Source organism: Anolis sagrei, chromosome 4 (assembly GCF_037176765.1).
Source record: "Anolis sagrei isolate rAnoSag1 chromosome 4, rAnoSag1.mat, whole genome shotgun sequence".
NCBI classification, from domain to species: Eukaryota; Metazoa; Chordata; class Lepidosauria; order Squamata; family Dactyloidae; genus Anolis; species Anolis sagrei.
Genome location: NC_090024.1, coordinates 236,307,875 through 236,330,006, shown reverse-complemented (window position 1 = coordinate 236,330,006; position 22,132 = coordinate 236,307,875). Strand labels below are relative to the sequence as shown.

Genomic DNA, 22,132 nt, shown 5'->3' with positions numbered 1-22,132 from the left:
ATGGCCAGAAAAGGGTTGTTGTGAGTTTTCCAGGCTGTATGGCCGTGTTCCAGAAGCATTCTCTCCTGAGGTTTCACCTGCATCTATGGCAGGTATCCTCATAGGTTGTGAGACCTCACAATCTCTGAGGATGCCTGCCATAGATGCAGGTGAAATGTCAGGAGAGAATGCTTCTGGAACATGGACATACAGCCTGGAAAACTCACATCAACTCAGCACTCTAAACAGCTTGGTACCCAAAGAAGACAGTCTCCCATATTAGGGCAAAATTTAAGACAATCAGGCTGTTTTGCTGAATGATTTTTACAAACCTACAAAAAAAAAAAAAACGGGGTCTTTTCCATAGTAGCCTCCCTGATTTTATAATATTCTTCCATGGGAACATTCCATGAGAATATTCTTCTATGGGAGGTACTCCTGACACTAACCTTATATTGTTTACACTGCCAGTTTAAAATATTTCTATTTGCTCATGCATTTCGGGGGGGAATATTAGCTGATTGAAATGTGTGTCTGTGGACAGTGCATACGTGTATGCTTTTAATTATTGTAAACTTGCATTGTTTTTGCTCTTTGTGCGAGCATGATTATGGCTTCTGTATAGCATCTTTGGTGCCTGTTTCTTTGAGGGTACTATTGTGTGAATGTGGTGTTTTTTTTTTGTCATGGCTTTGGGCCCATACAATAAACTATTTTGATTGAATATATGGTTTCATTGTATTTTTGAAGGCTTTCATGGCTGGAATCACTGGGTTGCTGTGAGTTTTCTGAGCTGTATGGCCATATTCTAGAAGCATTCTCTCCTGATATTTCACCTTCATCTATGGCAGGGATCCTCAGAGTTTGTGAGGTCTTTATGCTTTCAATTTGCCAGTCCCTTCCTCTGAAATATAACCTGCAACACCTGCTATTCCTTGAGGGTCTCCCATCTAAGTAGGACTGACCCTGCTTAGATTCCAAGATCAGACAGAATCTGGTGTGCCTTATGGGCATTTAGTGTGATTTTTAAGCATGATGTTAATGCTTTTTAAAACAAAATATTGAACATTTCTTCTTGAAATCTGTTTCTCAGATGAAGGTGTCAGTTCAGAATAGAAGAGCGAAATCAATCACAGACAGAAAATCCGTCTGTCTGCCCTACATTCGACCTGCTGTTGTCCAGGGATAGTTCTAATGCCTAAAGTCCAGGCTTAACGGCATTACAGGGAAACCCAGATGAGGTGTCTGTGGGACCCGGAGGTGGAAGGGTTGTGCAGGGTGCGGATGCCGGTTTTGTGTTGTGCTGCCGTTGCTCTTGGCGACACTTCTGATCTCCTCCTCCTCTTCCTCCTCCGCCTTTGCCCTCCTCTCCTTTGCTGCAGCCTCCTCCGGTCGCAGCTGCTCAGCTTTCCATCCCTTTAGCTGCCGCCAAGCACAAGCCCAGACCAAGCGCAAACATGGGGAAGGAGAAAACCCACATCAACATTGTTGTCATTGGACATGTGGACTCTGGCAAATCTACCACCACCGGCCATCTCATCTACAAATGTGGGGGGATCGACAAAAGGACCATTGAGAAATTTGAGAAGGAAGCTGCTGAGGTAAGCCCCTTGCATGTAACGAACATGACCTTCAGGTTTGACCTTATTTTCCTCTCTCGCACGGAAAATGAGCAGGGGAAATGCCCTGATCCTCCTGCAAGCATCCTCCTGGGTCTGGAATATTCTCTCGTGCATATTATCACCCTTGTTTTTCTTCTGCCTCCATGGTATCTTTTCTCTATTCTGTCTTACATCTTCCTTCCTTCCTTCCTTCTTTCCTTCTTTCCTTCTTTCCTTCCTATTTCAGTAGGCCAGGTGCAAATTGGGGAGGAAAATTCAATGAATCTGCTTTTCATCTCTTTTGACACACCTGCTTATAATGTGCTGTATTTATGGTGATAATATTCCCATATATGGTTCCTGGTGGCCCTGGTGGTGCAATAGATTAAACCGCTGATCTGCTGAACTTGCTGACCAAAAGGTCAGTGGTTCGAATCCGGGGAGCAGGGTGAGCTCCCACTGTTAGCCCCAGTTTCTGCCAACCTAGCAGTTCAAATTCATGCCAGGTTTGGTCCAGATCCATCATTGTTTGAGTCCACAGTGCTCTCTGAATGCAGGTGAACTACAACTCCCCAAACTCAAGGTCAGTGCCCACCAAACCCTTCCAGTATTTTCTGTTGGTCATGGGAGTTCTGTGTGCCAAGTTTGATTCAATTCCATCATTGGTGGAGTTCAGAATGCTCTTTGATTGTAGGTGAACTATAAATCCCAGCAACTACAACTCCCACAGGACAGAATCAATACCCTCCCCCAATCCCACCAGTATTCAAATTTGGGTGTATTGGGTATTTTTGCCAAACTTGGTTCAGTGTATGAAAATACATCCTGCATATCAGATATAATTAATAATAATAATAAAACTTTATTTATACCCCGCCTCCATCTCCCCAAGGGGACTTGGGGCAGCTTACATAAGGCCATATCCATCAACACAGTAAACACAATATAAACACAAAAAACACAACAGAAAATCAAAAAATAAATTACATAACATTCAAAACTATTCATAACAGCAGCAAAATGACAGCTATGAAGTAGCAATGAAAATAATTTTATGGTTGGGGGTCATCATAACATGAGGAAGCGTATTAAGGGGTCATGGCATTAGGAAGGTTGAGAACCACTGACGTAGAAGGTGTCTATGGACAATGCCGGCTCTTCAGCTTAGAAATGGAGATGAGCACCAACACTACTAGATTTATTGTCAGGGGAAACCTTTACCTTCACTATGGTTCCAAAGCTTTTGTTTGTGTAAACATATTCTATCTCTGAGTTAGACAGGATCGTAAGAGCAGCTTCCTCATGTTCGAATAGCTAGTGAAGGGGAATCACAAGGCAATGGACCCTGTGACACCAGAATTTGGAAAACCATGCTTCTTTTGCCTCTGATAACTTCTAGTAATGTACCCCCCTAAGCATGACTATTTTTTTCAAAAAAATGGGATGCCTTGTTATGTCAATCTGAAATATTTTCCCCCTCTTTTAACTCGCCCTCCTTCTTCACCAACCTCAAAGAACAATATTTATGTACCAAGAAGGCAGAATTATGTATTAAGCAGAACTGTAGGATATATATTTGCATTATTTTACATTTCTTTATATTTTTTACATTTTATTTTTGCTAATCATGGCTGCCATAAAACCGTATTCCCTTTTCAGAGGTTTTGTTTGCTCCCATATGTGTTTGCATCTACAAAGGCTTGCTTTTCCCTCCCTGCTTCCTACTTTCTAAAATAAAAGCTGGGATTCTCAGTAAACTGAAGCTTGCATCTGGCAATACAGCTGTTTTACCTGTCTGGAGAGATCAAATTCAGATCTCAGTGTAAAAAAAATCTTACCTTCAATCCTTACCATCTCTGTGTTGTTGAAGTCTTTCATGGCTGGAATCACTGGGTTGCTGTGAATTTTCTGGGCTGTCTGGCCATGTTCCAGAAGCATTCCCTCCTGATGTTTCACCCACATCTATGGCAGGCATCCTCAGAGGTTGCGAGGTTTGTAGGGAACTAGGCAAATGACATCTGTGGAATGTCCAGGGTGGGAGAAAGAACTCTTGTCTGCTTGAGGAAAGTGTGAATGTTGTAATTGGCTACCTTGATTAGCATTGAATAGCCTTGCAGCTTCAAAGCTTGGCTGCTTCCTTCCTGGGAGAATCCCTTGTTGGGAGGTGATTAGCTGGCCCTGATGGTTTCTTGTCTGGAATTCCCTTATTTTTTGTGTTGTTGTTTTTTTTATTTACTGAGCTGATTTTAGGGTTTTTAAATACTGGTCCCATATTTTGTTCATTTTCATGGTTCCCCCAGGTACAAAGCAGGCAAGCTTTGAAGCTGCAAGGCTATTGAATGCTAATCAAAGTGATCAATAGCAAAACTCATGCTTATCTCAATCAGACATGTGTTCTTTCTCTCACCCTGGACATTATTCCACAGATACATAAACCTCACTTGTCTAGTTTCCAACAGACCCCGCAACCTGTGAGGGGGGGGGGGGGCAACAAAAGCAATAACAACCTACATAAACATCACAACCTCCCTGGTTAAAATCAATAAAATGCAACAAGAGCTGCAGGTGTAAAACAACTGCAATCACTATCAGTCTCATAAACTGCACAGTGAAATAGTCTTTAGGTCCTCAATTATGTTCATCAAGGGATTTTAAACACTGTCAAGGCTTGTCGAAATAGCCTTGTTTTCTGTTGTATACAGAAGGCTTGGAGAGTGGGGGGGGGGGGGTGGGGTAGCCTAATTCCTCATTTTACTTAGGAATTAATAAAAAGTGTCTTACTCTAGCATTCAAGCTCATTCAGTAATGCTTGTAGTGGTAAGCTGGTACCTTGCAACCATTCCATGGCAAGTCAAACTTCCCTTTCAGTTTATGAAGTCCTTTAGATATGATTTTAATATTCTGGGAGTAATTCCTGTTTATCTTTAAATATTTGGCCATTTACTCTCAGGCTCCTTCTATACTGTGATACTGTGATATAAAATCCAGATTATCTGCTTCGAACTGGATTGTATGGCAGTGTAGACTCCCATAATCCAGTTCAAATAGATAATCTGGATTATAGAAGCAGGCCTTCCCTGACAACATACATTAGCTGCCATCTTGGCCAGATTAGACTCTCATGGTCAAGACTTAGAGCTCTGAGTCGGTTAGTGTAATGTTTAATGTTTTTAACGTGTTAGGTCAACCTCCGTGGCCTGAGGGCCAGGAATTTTATAATTATGATATATGTGATTATTTTTATGTCTATTTATATTTATGTAACTTGTGGTTTTGCAATGTCTGGATTTATTGCTTATATGTTGTTTCGGTGGGATGATGCGTTTTGTATTTTGCATTTTTTGTATTATTGTATTAAGTATTTAATGTTATCCTTCTTATTTGTTAGCTGCTTTGAGTCTCATTTATGTGAGAAAAGCAGTACAAAAGTAAATAATAATAATAATAATAATAATGACCACTGGTGGTCCCAGTGGCCATTGGCACACTGGGTACCATGCCAAAAGATCTCAGCCGGCATTTGGAAACAATAAATATTGATAAAATCACGATCTGTCAACTGCAAAAGGCTACCTTACTTGGATCTGCATGCATCATTCGAAAATACATCACACAGTCCTAGACGCTTGGGAAGTGTTTGGCTTGTGATTTTGTGATATGAAATCCAGCATACAGATCTCATTTGCTGTGACATACTGTGTTTTTGTGTCAGTAAAGTAATAATAATAATAATAATAATAATAATAATAATTTAATAATAATAATAATAATAATAATAATAATAATCTGCTTTGATAATCTGGATTACATGGCAGTGTAGAAAGGGCTTCGGTCAACAACCAGATGACAATGGATTTGATGAACCAAGGTAAAGATGGGGAATGAGATTCATAGCAGATGAAGCCACAACCTATCACAAACATGGTAGCCCTCCAGATATTTTGAAGTTCGATTTCCATGACCCTTCACAATGGGGGATGTTAGTTAGGAAAGAAAGAACTATAATCATAATATCTACAGGACATCCTATTAGGGAAGGCTGGACAAAGGAGAAGCAGGAAAGAAAAGGCTGTAGGCACTAGTACAGTGAAACCAGAACATCTTCATGCAGATCATGTGACAGTTTCACTATTGCGGTTAATGTATTAGTTTCCTTTGAGTGTACAACACAGCGTGGTTCTCAAGCTACAACTCGCTGCAGCCTGTCTTAGCCTCTAAATTTGGACATAACTGGCCTTCAAATGTAAACCAGTTTAAAGCGACACCAACCATTATTATTTTATTCTTGGAGAATCCACAGAAGAGTGGTCTTACTGGAAAATTCCATATGAAAGATCCAGAAAAGCTTCCCAAAGCTACGAATTCTCAAGAGGTCTATTTGAATGAGCAGTGTGGCATTTTGGAACCAGGGCATGTGGAAGATCACAGCAGCTTCTTTCTAGAGACAAAATCACTTTGCATTTTTTCCTAGACACGTAAATAATTAGTGTGATTTTTCATATGCCCTACATTCAGATGTATAGAAAACCATTGAAAGATATTTCAGAATGGGCAAATCTATATCTTCCACAGTACTGCCTTGATGCTTCAGTCACATAGGGGTTTTTCTTCCTTCCTTATAAACCAGTAGTTTCCAAGCTGTGGTCTATGGACCATCAGTGGTCAGCAAGAACTAAAATATGGTCTGCGGCCTCACCGTTACTACAATGAGAGTGACTGGTCTCACAAAACCCTCTCATAGTGCCAAAGCTTATTAAATATGGTTTTCTGTAGATGAGCAAATGACAACTATGGGATGTCCTGTATCAGAAACTAGAGCTGATGTGGTCTAGCCAATACAATTTTCTGAATCAGCACTCCAAGTAATGAAACTGAATCTAAAGTTGACCAAAAACTGATTCATAACCCTTTTGGCACTAATGTTGGAGAGTGGTCCCTGGTCAAAGTGGTCCCTGGTCAAAAAAAATGTTGGGAACCACTGTTATAAATCATGCCTTGGATGCTGGCTGCTGGTGTACTACAAATTTCTCCTATTTAAGATTTACAGACATTTTGTGGCTGCTTTGCCATGTCTAGCTTCTCCTTCTTTTTCCTGTATTTTGCTCAACCTCAAACAAGATGTTCTAAAGAACTTGAAAGTTTGTTTTCGACTCTGTGTCATCTCAATTGCACAGTACAAATCTTAATTTTGTGACTTCTGGATTTTTTGTACTTTGCAAATCTCCATGCACATTTACAGGGCTGTATCACTAATAAGTAATCTGATGTATCTCAGGATTTGGTAGGATTCACTTCCTAGTTTCCGGCTGAGCAGTTTGTGCTTGCTTCTTCATGTTGAAACTCTTATAAGAAATGATTCCAATACATCATGCCCATCCAGCATGGTCTTTGGTCATATTGGTGGTGACAGAAGTTGTAGCCCAACATTTCTGAATAGAACCTTCCATGCGGAGGGCTGGGTGTCGGTATGATCTTCCAAATCCTTCTTGTGTCCTTAAGCAAGACTCATTATCATAGTGTGGATTAGTGTTTGCCTTCATAGTCCTTGGGCCCCAGGAGAAAAATGGGATATAAATCCAAGAAATGAATGTTTGGCAGACTTGCAATTCAAGTTTGAATCATCTCACTAGACCAGTGGTTCTCAACTTTTTTTTTGACCAGGGACCACTTTGATCAGGAACCACTCTCCAACATTAGTACCAAAAGCGTTATGAATCAGTTTTTGGTCAACTTTAGATTTGGTTTGGTTATTTGGGGTACTGATTCAGAAAATTGTATTGGATAGACCACATCAGCTCTAGTTTCGGATAAAGAACATAAGTAATCCAGTCGTTGTCTCCTTGCCCACAGAAAACCATATTTAATAAGCCTTAGTACTATAAGAGGGTTTCGCGAGACCAGTTACTCCTGTTGCAACGGTGTAGTAACGGTGAGTTCACGGACCATGTTTTTGTTCTTGCAGACCACTGATGGTCCATGGATCAAGATTGCACTAGACATTAGAGATCTCCCCACTACAGCTTCCAAAATAACTATACTACTCAAGACTCAGTTAACCCATTCTGATCTTCCTTGTAGGGTTAGAAAAGAACAATCCCAGCACACATTGTAAATAGCTTGGTGGTTAAAATGAACTGTACAAATTGTAAGTGAGGGTGTGTAACTATTGAATATTTATAAGCGTTCTTTCAGTCAAAAGCCATTTACATGAAATAGGTTGCAGTAGGAGAATCTTTACTCCTCTAATTTTGATGCATAAACACACCTTTCAGTATAGTTCTTAAGTCTACCTTCTGATAGGCAGAACTGCCTTTTAGTTTTGTAGTTCCAGGGCAAATAGTTTCTAGAGTAGAGGATAGTATAATCCCCTTATCCACAGATTCAACATCCATGGTTTGATTTATCAATGTTCAAAAAAGTGTCCCCCCTGACAGTGTTTGTGGGCCTCTTTGGGCCCTTCCGCACAGCCATATATCTCAGAATATCAAGGCAGAAAATCCCACAGTATCTGCTTTGAACTGAGGCCCCTTCCACATAGCTGAATAAAATCCCACATTATCTGCTTTGAACTGGAATATATGGCAGTGTAGACTCAGATACCCAGTTCAAAGCAGATATTGTGGGATTTTCTGCTTTGATATTCTGGATTAAATGGCTATGTGGGGAAGGGCCCTAAGTTTTCTGGGTCCACACTGCCATATATTCCAGTTCAAAGCAGAAAATGTGGAATTTTATTTGGCTATGTGGAAGGGGCTCCAGAATATCAAGACAGATTATGCACAATATCTGCTTTGAACTGGTTTATCTGAGTCCACACTGCCATATAATCCAGTTCAATGTGGATTTTATAAAGCTGTGTGGAAGGGGCCTCCGATTCTTCAGTGTGATTCGAGGCTATGCTTCCAGCCCAAGTATAGACAGCAGTGATTCCTGCCAATCCAGAGATCTGGGGAAGAATAAATTAGGATGCCTATTAGAGCTAAAGGGGTACAACATCAGTAATTCTGCAGAATTATTTGCTCTTACCCCAGAGCAGAATAAATTAAGTAAAATAGGTCAGAATAAATTGAGTAAAATGGGTCACAGAACTTATCCTTTCTTGATGCAAAATATTTTATTTTTGTTTTAAGTAGGGTATGTAAAGGTGCATAAAGACTGTTATTCTTTTTTTCACTTATGGCTTCCCTATTAATGGCAGAGATGACATGAAGTAGTAGTTGGGCATTGGATTGGGACACTGGGAGGCCAGAGTGCAAATTTCTGCACCACTCGGTGACCTTGGGTAAGGCACATTCTCTCAGCCTCAAAGCATAGCAAATGACAACCCCTCCCGAACAAATCTTTCCAAGTAAACCCAGTGATAGGTTCACCTGAAAGTTGCCATAAGTCAGAAACAACTTGAATGCACACATAAATAACATAATTAATAACATGACACATCCATGATTCTTGTGTATGGCTTCCTTGATTTGATCAATCCATCTCTTCTGTGGTCTTCAACTTTTCTTACTGCCTTCTATTTTGCGTTATCATCTTTTCCAATCAGTCATGCCTTCTCATGATATGTCCAAGTATGAAACCTTCAGTTTAATAATATTGTGAGAATCCAGGCTTGATTTGTTCTAAGACCCATTTGTTTATCTTCGTGGCTGTCCATGGTATCCATTAAACTTTCATCCAGTACCACATTTTGAGTTTCCTTCCTTGCTGACAGTTTTCTTGGCACGTGCATTCAAAATCAGAAATACTGTGGCTAGGATGATTCTGACCTTGGTATGTATTGATCATGGGGGGTGTTCTCTAGTTCCTTTACGGCTGCTTCATAGAATCATTGAGTTGGAAGAGATCTCGTGGGCCATCCAGTCCAACCCCCTGCCAAGAAGCAGGAAAATCACATTCAAAGCACCCCCGACAGATGGCCATTCAGCCTCTGTTTAAGAGCCTCCAAAGAAGGAGCCCCCGCCACACTCTGGGGCAGAGAGTTCCACTGCTGAACAATTCTCACAGTCAGGAAGTTCTTCCTGATGTTCAGATGGAATTTCCTTTTTTCTAGTTTGAAGCCATTGTTCCACGTCCTAGTCTCCAGGGCAGCAGAAAACAAGCTTGCTCCCTCCTCCCTATGACTTCATAGAATCATAGAATCAAAGAGTTGGAAGAGACCTCATGGGCCATCCAGTCCAACCCCCTGACAAGAAGCAGGAATATTGCATTCAAATCATCCCCAACAGATGGCCATCCAGCCTCTGTTTAAAAGCTTCCAAAGAAGGAGCCTCCACCACACTCCAGGGCAGAGATTTCCACTGCTGAACGGCTCTCACAGTCAGGAAGTTCTTCCTCGTGTTCAGATGGAATCTCCTTTCTTGTAATTTGAAGCCATTGTTCCGTGTCCTAGTCTCCAAGGAAGCAGAAAACAAGCTTTCTCCCTCCTCCCTGTGGCTTCCTCTCACATTTTTATACATGACTATCTTGTCTCCTCTCAGCCTTATCTTTTTCGGCTAAACATGCCCAGCTCTTTAAGTCACTCCTCATAGGGTTTGTTCTCCAGACCCTTGATCATTTTAGTTGCCCTTCTCTGGACACATTCCAGCTTGTCAACATCTCCCTTCAATTGTGGTGCCCAGATTGTGGTGCTTCTCTCGGCCTTCTGATTTTTTAACTGCACTTTTCATTTTGGTGAACAGCTGAGGCAGGAGCTAAAAATGAAATGTGCAGCAACCGATGTCATGTCATTGCTTTGCCTGATAATAATTGCTCATTACGCACCAGGGAGGCCCTGCCAGAACTCTCTATGGCATAGAAGAGAGAAATGACATTTCATAATCCTGTCGGTTACTGTTCAGAGCCACACAACCTGACTTCTTATATAAGAACTGAGACTGCAGAGTAAATTTGGTTTCTCGCCTTTTCTGCTGCACCCCAGTTTCCAAGGAAAGGTTATTGAAGTCTGAAATTGCAACTTGCCTTTGGCCTCCAAACGGTTGGATCCCTGCCTTAGCCTTGTAATAATTTATCATAAAGCCAGCTTGCTTTGCTGATTCTCTTTTGCCCTTGTGAACTTAGAGAATAGTACCATATACTGCAATGTTATTCAAATGCTTTGGTTTTTTTTCTTCCATCGGCCAAGCCTTTTGTGGCTTCTGCACTGTGTCTTACCTTGCTTGTTTACATACCCTCCTAGCGACCATTGCTTCTCTTTGTTTAACAATGGCATCATATCTATATACTTCATTCATGCTTATTTGCCCAGTTAATCCATTTATCACATATCTAGAATGCTGATCTGTTGAATATTGCAAACAGCCTACTAAAGGACTGGAAACTTGCTCATGAAACCCATAAGGTTCCTTAAGGCTTCCTATATATGGGGACACAGGTGACGAAAGTTTGGGAACATTTTAAAGACTTCTCATTTGGGTCAGCTGGCTTTAGCATCATAAGACTATGGTAGTTTAGGGCTTTTAATTTTTTAGCTGCTTTAATTAGATATTTTTAATATGCTGATGGCACAGCGGGTCAAACTGCTGAATTGTTGAACTTGCTGACTGAAAGGTTGGTGGTCTGAATCCATGGACTGGGGTGAGCTCCTGCTGTTAGGCCCAGCTTCTGCCAACCTAGTAGTTAGAAAACATGCAAACGTGAGTAGATCAATAGGTACCTCTTCTGTAGAAAAGTAATGGCGCTCCATGCAGTTGTGACTTTGAAGAAAGAACTCTTTGTTTGCAGACAGGAAGCAGCCAGGCTTTATTTATTTATTTATTTATTTATTTCCAGTATTTATATTCCGCCTTTCTCACTTCACAAGGGACTCAGGGTGGTTTACAATGCACATATACATGGCAAACATTCAGTGCCATAGACATACAACATATATAGTCAGACACAGACACAATTTAACATTCCAGGGTATGCTCAGTTCTGGCCACAGAGGGAGCTGCCATTTCACCGTCCACTTGTGACACCAAGTCCTTGATGGAGTACTTCCTAATTCTTATGCACACTACTGGAAGGTTTTATGGTATCGTAAATTAGTTAAATTAGCCTCCCTGCATAAAGTAGTACCTAAATTTCCTACTTGACAGATGCAACTGTTTTCGGGCTGCATAGGTCAACAGCAAGCTAGACTATTAATGGTTGGGAGATCACTCCAACCTGGGCTGGCTTTGAACTCATGACCTCTCGGTCAGTAGTGATTTAATGCAGCTGGTTACTAACTAGCTGCACCACAGCCCGGCCCTTGCTTTGAAGCTGCAAGCCCATTAAATGCTAATCAAGGTGTCCAATTGCAATATTCACACTTGCCTCAAACAGACAAGAGTTCTTTCTCTCATCCTGGACATTATTCTACAGATATATAAACCTCACTTGCCTAGTTTCCAACTGACCTCACAACCTCTGAGGATGCCTGCCATAGATGTGGGTGAAATGTCAGGAGAGAATGCTTCTGGAACATGCCCGTACAGCCTGGAAAACTCACAGATAATTGTTTTCCTCCTGGCATTTTCAGGCTTGATGGCTAGAGATTTTCCTGCTTGATGGCTAGAGATTTTCCTGCTTCTTGGCAGGGGGTTGGACTGGATGGCCCATCAGGTCTCTTCCAACTCTGTGATTCTATATTTCAAAAATAAATTGTAGATGCCATTTGGGTAGTGTCAAATACAGTCAGAAGAGATGCAGAGAAAGTTTGACAGCAATGATTTGATCCAATAGGTCTGCCTGTCCGTCTACAACCCATCTGTGCAGCAAAAAGAAAAGATAATCCCTTCTAAAATGGCCTGCTATTTCTTTAAACCACTCCGAGACCTTTTGTGCCACCTTCGTTGGCACAGCAAGAATATGCAGAAGGATGTGAACCTGCTATTAATAGCCAATTGACTGTGCTTCCAGACTCCATTTTCTAATGCAGGGTTGTGGATAGAGTATTCCTTTTCACTCGGTTGCATTGGTAGGAAATGGAGGCTGCCTCTTGATTCTTTTTCCAAAGATGTTTCTTACCAAGGTGTTTGGTTTTTTGATTTTTTGAAAGAATAAGGTAATGGAAAAGGATTTGGGGTTTCGAGAACAGAGATAACAACAGTTTGAGAAGATTATTCTTTCCTTTTTCAAGCCATCCTTTGTGTTGCTCAGCCAAATCAAGACATATTAGGCCATGTAACAGAGGCATTACTGTGCAAAGCTAGAAAAAGGGAAGCTTCTTTTCTGGCCTGCAGTCTCTGCGGGTAATTGAATATAGTTGGGGGAAAAATAGGGAGGAGTAAGGGGGGTGGATTGCTTGCTAAATGGAGGATTGTCATTTGCTCCAAAGTGATGCATAATGCAGCAAAATTCAGCATGTTTGGGAAGTGACCAGTTTTGTTTGCTTGGCAGGTTGGGAGTGGGGGCTGCATAAGCTGACTTCATTTGTTAATTTATACTCAGTGTTTTTTGGCTTGCAAGGAGTGGGTGAGCAGATCAGAATACACAAAATCGCACCATACAATTAAAGCAGTATGATTCCATTTTAATTTCCGTGGAAACCTTGTATGGAGTTCTTGGATGAAAATCGGAACATGAGTGGCCAGGCAACATCTAAAGATGATCATAGAATCAAAGAGTTGGAAGAGACCTCATGGGCCATCCAGTCCAACCCCCTGCCAAGAAGCAGGAATATTGCATTCAAATCACCCCTGACAGATGGCCATCCAGCCTCTGCTTAAAAGCTTCCAAAGAAGGAGCCTTCACCACACTCCACGGCAGAGAGTTCCACTGCTGAACGGCTCTCACAGTCAGGAAGTTCTTCCTCATGTTCAGATGGAACCTCCTCTCTTGTAGTTTGAAGCCATTGTTCCTCGTCCTAGTCTCCATGGAAGCAGTAAACAAGCTTGCTCCCTCCTCCCTGTGGCTTCCTCTCACATATTTATACATGGCTATCATATCTCCTCTCAGCCTTCTCTTCTTCAGGCTAAACAAGCCCAGCTTCTTAAGCCGCTCCTCATAGGGCTTGTTCTCCAGACCCTTGATCATTTTAGTCACCCTCCTCTGGACACATTCCAGCTTGTCAATATCTGTCTTGAATTGTGCTGCCCAGAATTGGACACAATATTCCAGGTGTGGTCTAACCAAAGCAGAATAGAGAGGTAGCATTACTTCCCTAGATCTAGACACTATGCTCCTATTGATGCAGGCCAAAATCCCGTTGGCTTTTTTTGCCGCCACATCACATTGTTGGCTCATGTTTAACTTGTTGTCCACGAGGACTCCAAGATCTTTTTCACACGTACTGCTCTCAAGCCAGGCATTGTCCCCCATTCTGTATCTTTGCATTTCGTTTTTCCTGCCTAAGTGGAGTATCCTGCATTTGTCCCTGTTGAACTTCATTTTGTTAGTTTTGGCCCATCTCTCTAATCTGTCAAGATTGTTTTGAATCCTGCTCCTGTCCTCTGGAGTATTGGCTATCCCTCCCAATTTGGTGTTGTCTGCAAACTTGATGATCATGCCTTCTAGCCCTTCTAGATCAAGATAGCAAAAGATATTAATGACAAAGAACAAACAAACAAGCAGTTTGCTTTTTCCCGAGCCTACTGGGAAGGGCAAGATTATGTTCCCTCAATTAATTGAGCGCAAATACGTTCGCACAGTGAACTCAGTTTGCTGCGGTTGAAGCAAGCTGTTGAGGAAAGAGGGAGGAGGAGAGAGAAATTGGAACATTTTAACAGCAGCTGAAATAGTTCAGCGGCACAGAATTAATTGGCACTGTTCCTATCAAATCAGGATGGTATTTTGGAGATGTTGGAGCAGTGTTTCTCAACCTGGGGATCGGGGCTCCGAGGGGGTTTCAGAGGGGTCATCAAAGACCATCAGAAAACATATTTCTGATGGTCTTAGGAACCTCTTTGGCAGAGAAGGTTGAAGATTTCTCTGCCTGCCCTTCTCTTCCTTTTAGGAAATAGTTGGTAAATCCTCACACCAAAAGCCCTCATCCGCTGTGATTGGCCAGTCTCTCAACCAGCCTCTCAGCCAAGGGAAGGGCTATTTCTGACACTCCATGCATGGAAAGGGAGAGCATGCGAGGCTGGAGGGAGGCTTGCACCAGTGAGTCCCTTCAAGACATGGGGGTTCTGTGTGGGAAGTTGGCCCAATTCTATCATTGGTGGGGTTCAGAATGCTCTTTGCTTGTAGGTGAACTATAAATCCCAGCAATGACAACTCCCAAATGTCAAGGTCTATTTTCTCCAAACGCCACCAGTGTTCACATTTGGGCATATTGGATATTTGTGCCAAGTTTGGTCCAGATCCAGCATTGTTTGAGTGCACAGTGCTCTCTGGATGTAGGTGAACTACAACTCCCAAACTCAAGGTCAATTCCCACCAAACGGTTCCAATATTTTCTGTTAGTCCTAGAAGTTCTGTGTGCCAAGTTTGGTTAAATTCCATCATTAGTGTAGTTCAGAATGCTCTTTGATTGTAGGTGAACTATAAATCCCAGCAACGGCAACTCCCAAATGTCAAGGTCTGTTTTCCCAAACTCCACCAGTGTTTACATTTGGGTGTATTGAGTATTTGTGCCAAATTTTGTCCAGTGAATGAAAATACATCCTGCCGATCATATATTTACATTACAATTCATAACATTAGCAAAATTACAGTTATGAAGTAGCAACAAAGATAACGTTATGGTTGGGGGTCACCACAACATGAGGAACTGTATAAAGGGGTTGCAGCATTAGGAAGGTTGAGAAATACTGGTTTAGATGGACCTCAAGTGTTAAATTAGAACTTGAGAGATCAGAGTGAGAATGCATGCCCAGCCATGGAAATGCTTTTGGCAGTATTGGACAATTCACACTCTCTCAGCCTCGGGGTAAGGCAATGGCAAACCGTTCTGTATAAATGTTACCCAAAACATCCCATGATAAGGGGTGTCATTAGTTGGAAATAACTTGAAGGCACACAACAGCAGAGAACATCTTGCAGGCCTTGCTGTGTTGGCTGACAGATGCTGAGAATTCAGTTTGAAAAAGTCACATGTCCAAGCTCAGGAGTGTGGAACTGGAAGTGGAGAAGTGAGTGGGAGACAAATTTGTGGCCCCATTTCTTTGCCAATTTGAGGAGTAACGTAAAAGACTTTGGAATGAAGTTGGTAACCATCAACTTGTGATGGCATAGTGTTGCTGCTATAGGTCTTATTAATTGTGGGGTGGAGGGGACCCTACATTTTTGTTCTCACTACCTCTCTTCCCCAATTGTCTTAAATGTACATCGTCCACAGCCTGCAGGTTGGGTTGTAAAGGGGAGGTCCTGTTCCTTCCGCTTGGACAAAATGATGGTGCAGTTTACAGAGCCAGGCACGTACCCCGAGTGAACTGAGTGTGCGCCAGAGAGTATGCCAGTTGTTTTGCTATGCGGCAGTAGCACATGGGTTTTTTTCCTGGCAGATAAACTGATGTGAAAGGTTTCCTACAAGGTAACAGATCTGCAAATGACCAGACTGCAAAACATTAATTATCTGCTCATTTGTGATAGAATAGCTTTCATAGAATCATAGAATCAAAGAGTTGGAAGAGACCTCATGGGCCATCCAGTCCAACCCCCTGCCAAGAAGCAGGAATATTGCATTTAAATCACCCCTGACAGATGGCCATCCAGCCTCTGTTTAAAAGCTTCCAAAGAAGGAGCCTCCACCACACTCCGGGGTAGAGAGTTCTGCTGCTGAACGGCTCTCACAGTCAGGAAGTTCTTCCTCATGTTCAGATGGAATCTCCTTTCTTTTAGTTTGAAGCCATTGTTCCGCGTCCTAGTCTCCAGGGAAGCAGAAAACAAGCTTGCTACCTCCTCTCTGTGGTTTCTTTCTCACATATTTATACATGGCTATCATATCTCCTCTCAGCCTTCTCTTCTTCAGGCTAAACATGCCCAGCTCCTTAAGCCACTCCTCATAGGGCTTGTTCTCCAGACCCTTGATCATTTTAGTCGCCCTCCTCTGGACACATTCCAGCTTGTCAACATCTCTCTTGAATTGTGGTGCCCAGAATTGGACACAATATTCCAGGTGTGGTCTAACCAAAGCGGAATAGAGCATTACTTCCCTAGATCTAGACACTATGCTCCTATTGATGCAGGCCAAAATCCCATTGGCTTTTTTTGCCACCACATGACATTGTTGTCCACAAGGACTCCAAGATCTTTTTCACACGTACTACTCTCAAGCCAGACATCATCCCCCATTCTGTATCTTTGCATTTCGTTTTTCCTGCCTAAGTGCTTTCTGTTCTTCTAAGACTGCAGATCTAGGTCAGTGATTTCCAACCTTTTTTTTTTTTGTTTGTTTTGAGCAGGGCCCACTCTCCAACATTAGTACCAAAAGGGCAGGGGCGGCTCAACCCAGTATGCAAAGTAAGCATTTGCAGTATAGTTGATTTTGCCCAGGGGCGCTCTTGAGGCAATCTTGGGGGAAAATAGACCTTGACATATGCGAGTTGCAGTTACTGGGATGTATAGTTCACCTACAATCAAAGAGTATTCTGAACTCAACCAATGATGGAATTGAACCAAATATGACACACAGAACTCCCACGATGAACAGAAAATATATATCAGTGATTGCTTGGGGGGGGGGGGGGGCAAAATACTGTTTGCTTACCATTGAAAATTACCTAGGGCCGCCTCTGCAAAAGGGTTACGAATCAATTTTTGGTCAACTTTAGATTTGGTTTCGTTATTTGGGGTGCTGATGCAGAAAATTGCATTGGATAGATCACATCAGCTCTAGTTTCTGATACAGAACATATGCCATCCAGTAGTCGCCATCTGCATCTGATTTAGACTTTGAGTGACTTGCAGGGAATCTTGGTTTCATGGAGGAGCATTTACCTATATAAGAAGTGATCAGACCAGCGGTCTGAAGTTGTCCATCAAACGGTGGCGTGATATTTGTAGGAACTAGTCCTTACCCTCTATGCTCCATAAGATTCAGGTTTCTCTTTTCTGCTTTTGTCACTGGCTAGATGGGGAAAGGATCCTTCAAGTACGCCTGGGTGTTGGACAAGCTGAAAGCTGAGCGTGAGCGGGGCATCACCATCGACATCTCCCTCTGGAAGTTCGAGACCAACAAGTACTACATCACCATCATTGATGCACCTGGACACAGGGACTTCATCAAGAACATGATCACAGGGACTTCACAGGTGAGAAAGGAAATACAACCAACCCTCTACATTTGAGGATTATACTTCTGAGGATTTGATTATTTGGAGATTTTATTAATATGAATCTCTAGATCCTCCAGTTAACCATAGAATCACACTGGAGAACCTAGAAATTCCTAGAGATATTATCTCAGGTAAAACAAAGGCATTTTTTAAAAAAATAAATGCTTTCCCCACTGCCTTTTTGTGTGTGTCAGGAGTGACTTGAGAAACTGCAAGTTGCTTCTGGTGTGAGAGAATTGGTCGTCTACAAGAACGTTGCCCAGGGGATGCCCAGATGTTTTGATGTTTTTACCATCCTTGTGGGAGGCTTCTCTCTTGTCCCCCACTGCTAGTAACCCCCCAGTGGCGCAGTGGGTTAAACCCCTGTGCCGGCAGAACTGAAGACCGACAGGTCGCAGGTTCGAATCCGGGGAGAGGCGGATGAGCTCCCTCTATCAGCTCCAGCTCTTCATGCGGGGACATGAGAGAAGCCTCCCACAAGGATGATAAAAACATCAAATCATCCAGGCGTCCCCTGGGCAACGTCCTTGCAGACGGCCAATTCTCTCACACCAGAAGCGACTTGCTCCTGACACAACAAAAAAAAAGTAACCCCTCATGAAAGGGCCTGCTGTCTAAACTTTACACAACTAAAATAAGGGGCAAATTTGGTTCAGATGTCCAGAGGGAGATTTTATGGTACTTTTATTTCCATCTGATAGAGCAAGCCAGGAGGCTTTTTTTTTCTCCTGGAAGGATCTTTAATTTATGTACTAATGCTAGTGTGGGAAATTCAGAAGCACACTCTGCTATGTGTTCATTGACTTGCATGTTTGCTATTTATAGCCCTGGGACCCATTCATATTACACAAAAACATTTGATCCTCCATATCTATGGATTCTGCATCCATGAATTCAACTAATCCTGAAAGCAAATCTTGATTTTGTCATATAGCAAACACTATACTAGTGTGTAGGCACATAGCATCACGTAGTTGGAAGAGACCTTGTGGGCCATCCAGTCCAACTCCCTGCCAAGAAGCAGGAACATCTCATTCAAAGCACCCTCGACAGATGGCCATCCAGACTCTGTTTAAAAGCCTCCAAAGAAGGAGCCTCCACCACACTCTGGGGCAGAGAGTTCCACTGCTGAACGGCTCTCACTGTCATGAAGTTCTTCCTCATGTTCAGGTGGAATCTTCTTTCCTGTAGTTTGAAGCCATTGTTCTGTGTCCTAGTCTCTAGGGCAGCAGAAAACAATTTTGCTCCTTCCTCCCTATGACTTCCCCTCACATATTTATACATGACCCTCATAATGTCTCCTCTCAACCTTCTCTTCTGCAGGCTAAACATGTCCAGCTCTTTAATCCACTCCTCATAAGTCTTGTTCTCCACACCCTTGATCATTTGAGTTGTCCTCCTCTGGACACATTCCAGCTTGTCAACATCTTCAATTGCGGTGTCCAGAATTGGACACAGTGTGAGTCCAGGTGTGGTCTGACCAAGACAGAATAGAGGGGTAGCTTGACTTCCCTGGATCTAGACACTATCGATAAGCCTTTCCTGTTTTTCTACTGCAAGACTGACACAGAATGTCAATAAACAGCCCTTTTCAACAACACGAGTTTACAGAAAGATTTGTTGAATGATTTTCTGTGTATAAGGCACACACCTTATCTGGCTCTCCGCCCTGAAAATAATTCTAGTGAACAGTGTAGAACAGTGTAGAATAATTCTAGTGAACAGTGTATTTTCTTTAACAAAAAGTTCCTTAACATAGTGAGGATGCAGAGGTCCAATCTGCTTTTCAATTGGTAATGTAAATTATTATTCGGTCCTTTTTTCATGGAGTGCTTTGAAATGAGCTTCAGCAGCGGTTAAGGATACACTTGGAACGTGCTCTCCCTCTCCCTGTGAATAAAATGGATGAACTCCCTGAAGGTTCATCATCTATTTATAGGACCAGATGGCACTGTCAGGTTTCGGGTATCAAGCCAACGTTCTTAGGTCTTGTTCAGTTACAATTCCAAGAGAAGACCGAGTCATAGAAGTCTAGCACAAACCTGTTTGCGTAGGGAAAGCTCAGGCGATTCGTGTGCATATTGGTTATCATCCAAGCTTGGTATTTTTTCCTCCAGTTGTTGGTCTTTATGCAGAACAACCATGAATAGTTTTAATTGTTTTGGAAACCACTTCGCATCCTTCTGAGAGAAAGGCAGCAAACAAATGCAACAAAACAAAACCAACAAATAGTTTGTTCAAAACAGTGATGTGAACAGCACAGTATTGGATTCAGCTGTATGACTGAGATCATAAATAATAACAGGGTTTCTTGAAAATCTAGATTTTTGCAAGAGGTCTTTAGTTGACCTTCCACCAACATAAAACGATTTCCTATTCAGACAGGCTTTGAACAACTTCTCTGCTGTTCTTGTTTGAAGTTTTAAAGTGGATATGCTGAATTTTTCACAATTTTGCTTTATTTATTGTCAATGCAAGCTGTGCATTGTTATAACTGGCGTTTTAATTGCATAACAAAATTAATTTTTATTTGTATATTTAGTATGTTTAGTATGATATTTCTGTGCCTTTGTCATGCAGGCTGACTGCGCTGTCCTAATCGTGGCGGCTGGAGTGGGTGAATTTGAAGCTGGCATCTCCAAAAACGGGCAAACCCGTGAGCATGCCCTCCTGGCGTATACTCTGGGCGTCAAGCAGCTCATCGTAGGCATTAACAAGATGGACTCCACAGAGCCCCCTTATAGTGAGAAGCGTTACGATGAAATTGTCAAGGAGGTCAGCGCATACATCAAGAAGATTGGCTATAACCCGTCGACTGTTCCCTTTGTGCCCATCTCTGGCTGGCACGGCGACAACATGCTGGAGCCTTCCCCCAATGTAAGTCTTGCCAGGTGTTTGTTTGTCTGACTATTATCTTGCTTGTCTGTCTGCTAGCTATCAATTTTTTTGTCATGGACACCATTAACCTCCCCCCACCCCATATCTCCCAAATGTGATATTTCTACATTCTAGAATTAGTTGCATATCGTTCTTTGCCATAATTCACACAGATTCTGGGAGTCAAGTTGGAAATCTGGGAAGGTTCACTTTCACAAGTGAATCTAATTCCAAGATTGAATAAAATTTGGGGTCAGGTATGATGGCCACATCATGAGGAGACAGCAAAGCCTAGAGAAGACAATTATGCTGGGGAAAGTGGAAGGTAAAAGGAAGAGGGGCTGACCAAGGGCAAGATGGATGGATGGCATCCTTGAAGTGACTGGACTGACCTTGAAAGAGCTGGGGGTTGTGACGGCCGACAGGGAGCTCTGGCATGGGCTGGTCCATGAGGTCACGAAGAGTCAGAGACGACTGAACGAATGAACAACAACAACAATGATGTGATATGGAATTATCCTCTTTCCTTCACGTAAACATACTATAAGAGGTTGCTCAGTTTGCATGGGATAATAACAAAAGGTGGACAACTTGGGCCCTTTCCACACAACTGTATAAAATCCACATTGAACTGTATTATATGGCAGCGTGGACTCAGATAATCCAGTTCAAAGCAGATATTGGGGAATATTTGCTTTGATATTCTGGGTTATATGGCTGTGTGGAAGGGCCCTTAGTCCTCTCCTAATTTCTTGACTGCAACCTCCACTGTGAGTAATGACTGAGCCAAGGTCCATATAAACCAGTGGTTCCCAACCTCCAGGTGTTTTGGGCTTCAACTCCCAGAAATCCCAGCTAGTTTACCAGTTGTTAGGAACTGTGGTAGCTGAAGTCCAAAACACTTGGAGCCCTAAAAGTTGGGAACCACTAAACAGTGCAATCTTCCCCTATTTTGTGTCTTCTGCATGTTATGGATAGAAGGTTCTATCCTCCCCACCCACACCAGTGCCTGGAAACTAGGGCCCCATCTACACTGATAATTTAATGCCGTCTGAAGCTGCATTAAATGGTTAGTGTAAACTCATATAATGTGGTTTAACTGTGTTGAAATGCATTGTATGAGTCTACACTGATCTTGTAATACAGTTCCAAATCGCATTGTATGGCAATGTAGATGGGGCTTATGTGAAGTTGTAGTCCAGCATATCTGGAGGGCAAAGCTATAGTAGTGTAGATCAATGGCTGTTTAAAGCAATGTGTGAATGCACAAAGTATTGAGATGCACAGCTAGTTTGGATCTTTGTGCCTGATTGGCCTGCCAGGTGTATTATAGGGGAAGTCCCACATCCTATATTTTGGCAACTTGTCTCTTTATACAGAGAAAAATGTGCATCATGTAATGATGCACACTAGGCATGGGCAATCCATAGTTCTAAATCAGTGGTTCTCAACCTGGGGGTCGGGACCCCAAGGGGGGTCACGAGGGGGTGT

General features: G+C 42.3%; 1 protein-coding gene across 1 annotated transcript in view; it reads left to right on the top strand.

Annotated features, from left to right (window-relative positions):
- EEF1A2 (eukaryotic translation elongation factor 1 alpha 2) overlaps positions 1–22,132 on the top strand; it is a 45,782-nt gene that overhangs the window by 5,730 nt on the left and 17,920 nt on the right. Inside the window, exons 2-4 of the mRNA XM_060771940.2 lie at positions 1,362–1,580; positions 17,561–17,740; positions 20,345–20,641. Of these exons, the coding sequence (XP_060627923.1) occupies positions 1,437–1,580; positions 17,561–17,740; positions 20,345–20,641 (621 nt within the window). The 5' untranslated portion in view covers positions 1,362–1,436. The remainder of the gene's footprint in view (positions 1–1,361; positions 1,581–17,560; positions 17,741–20,344; positions 20,642–22,132) is intronic.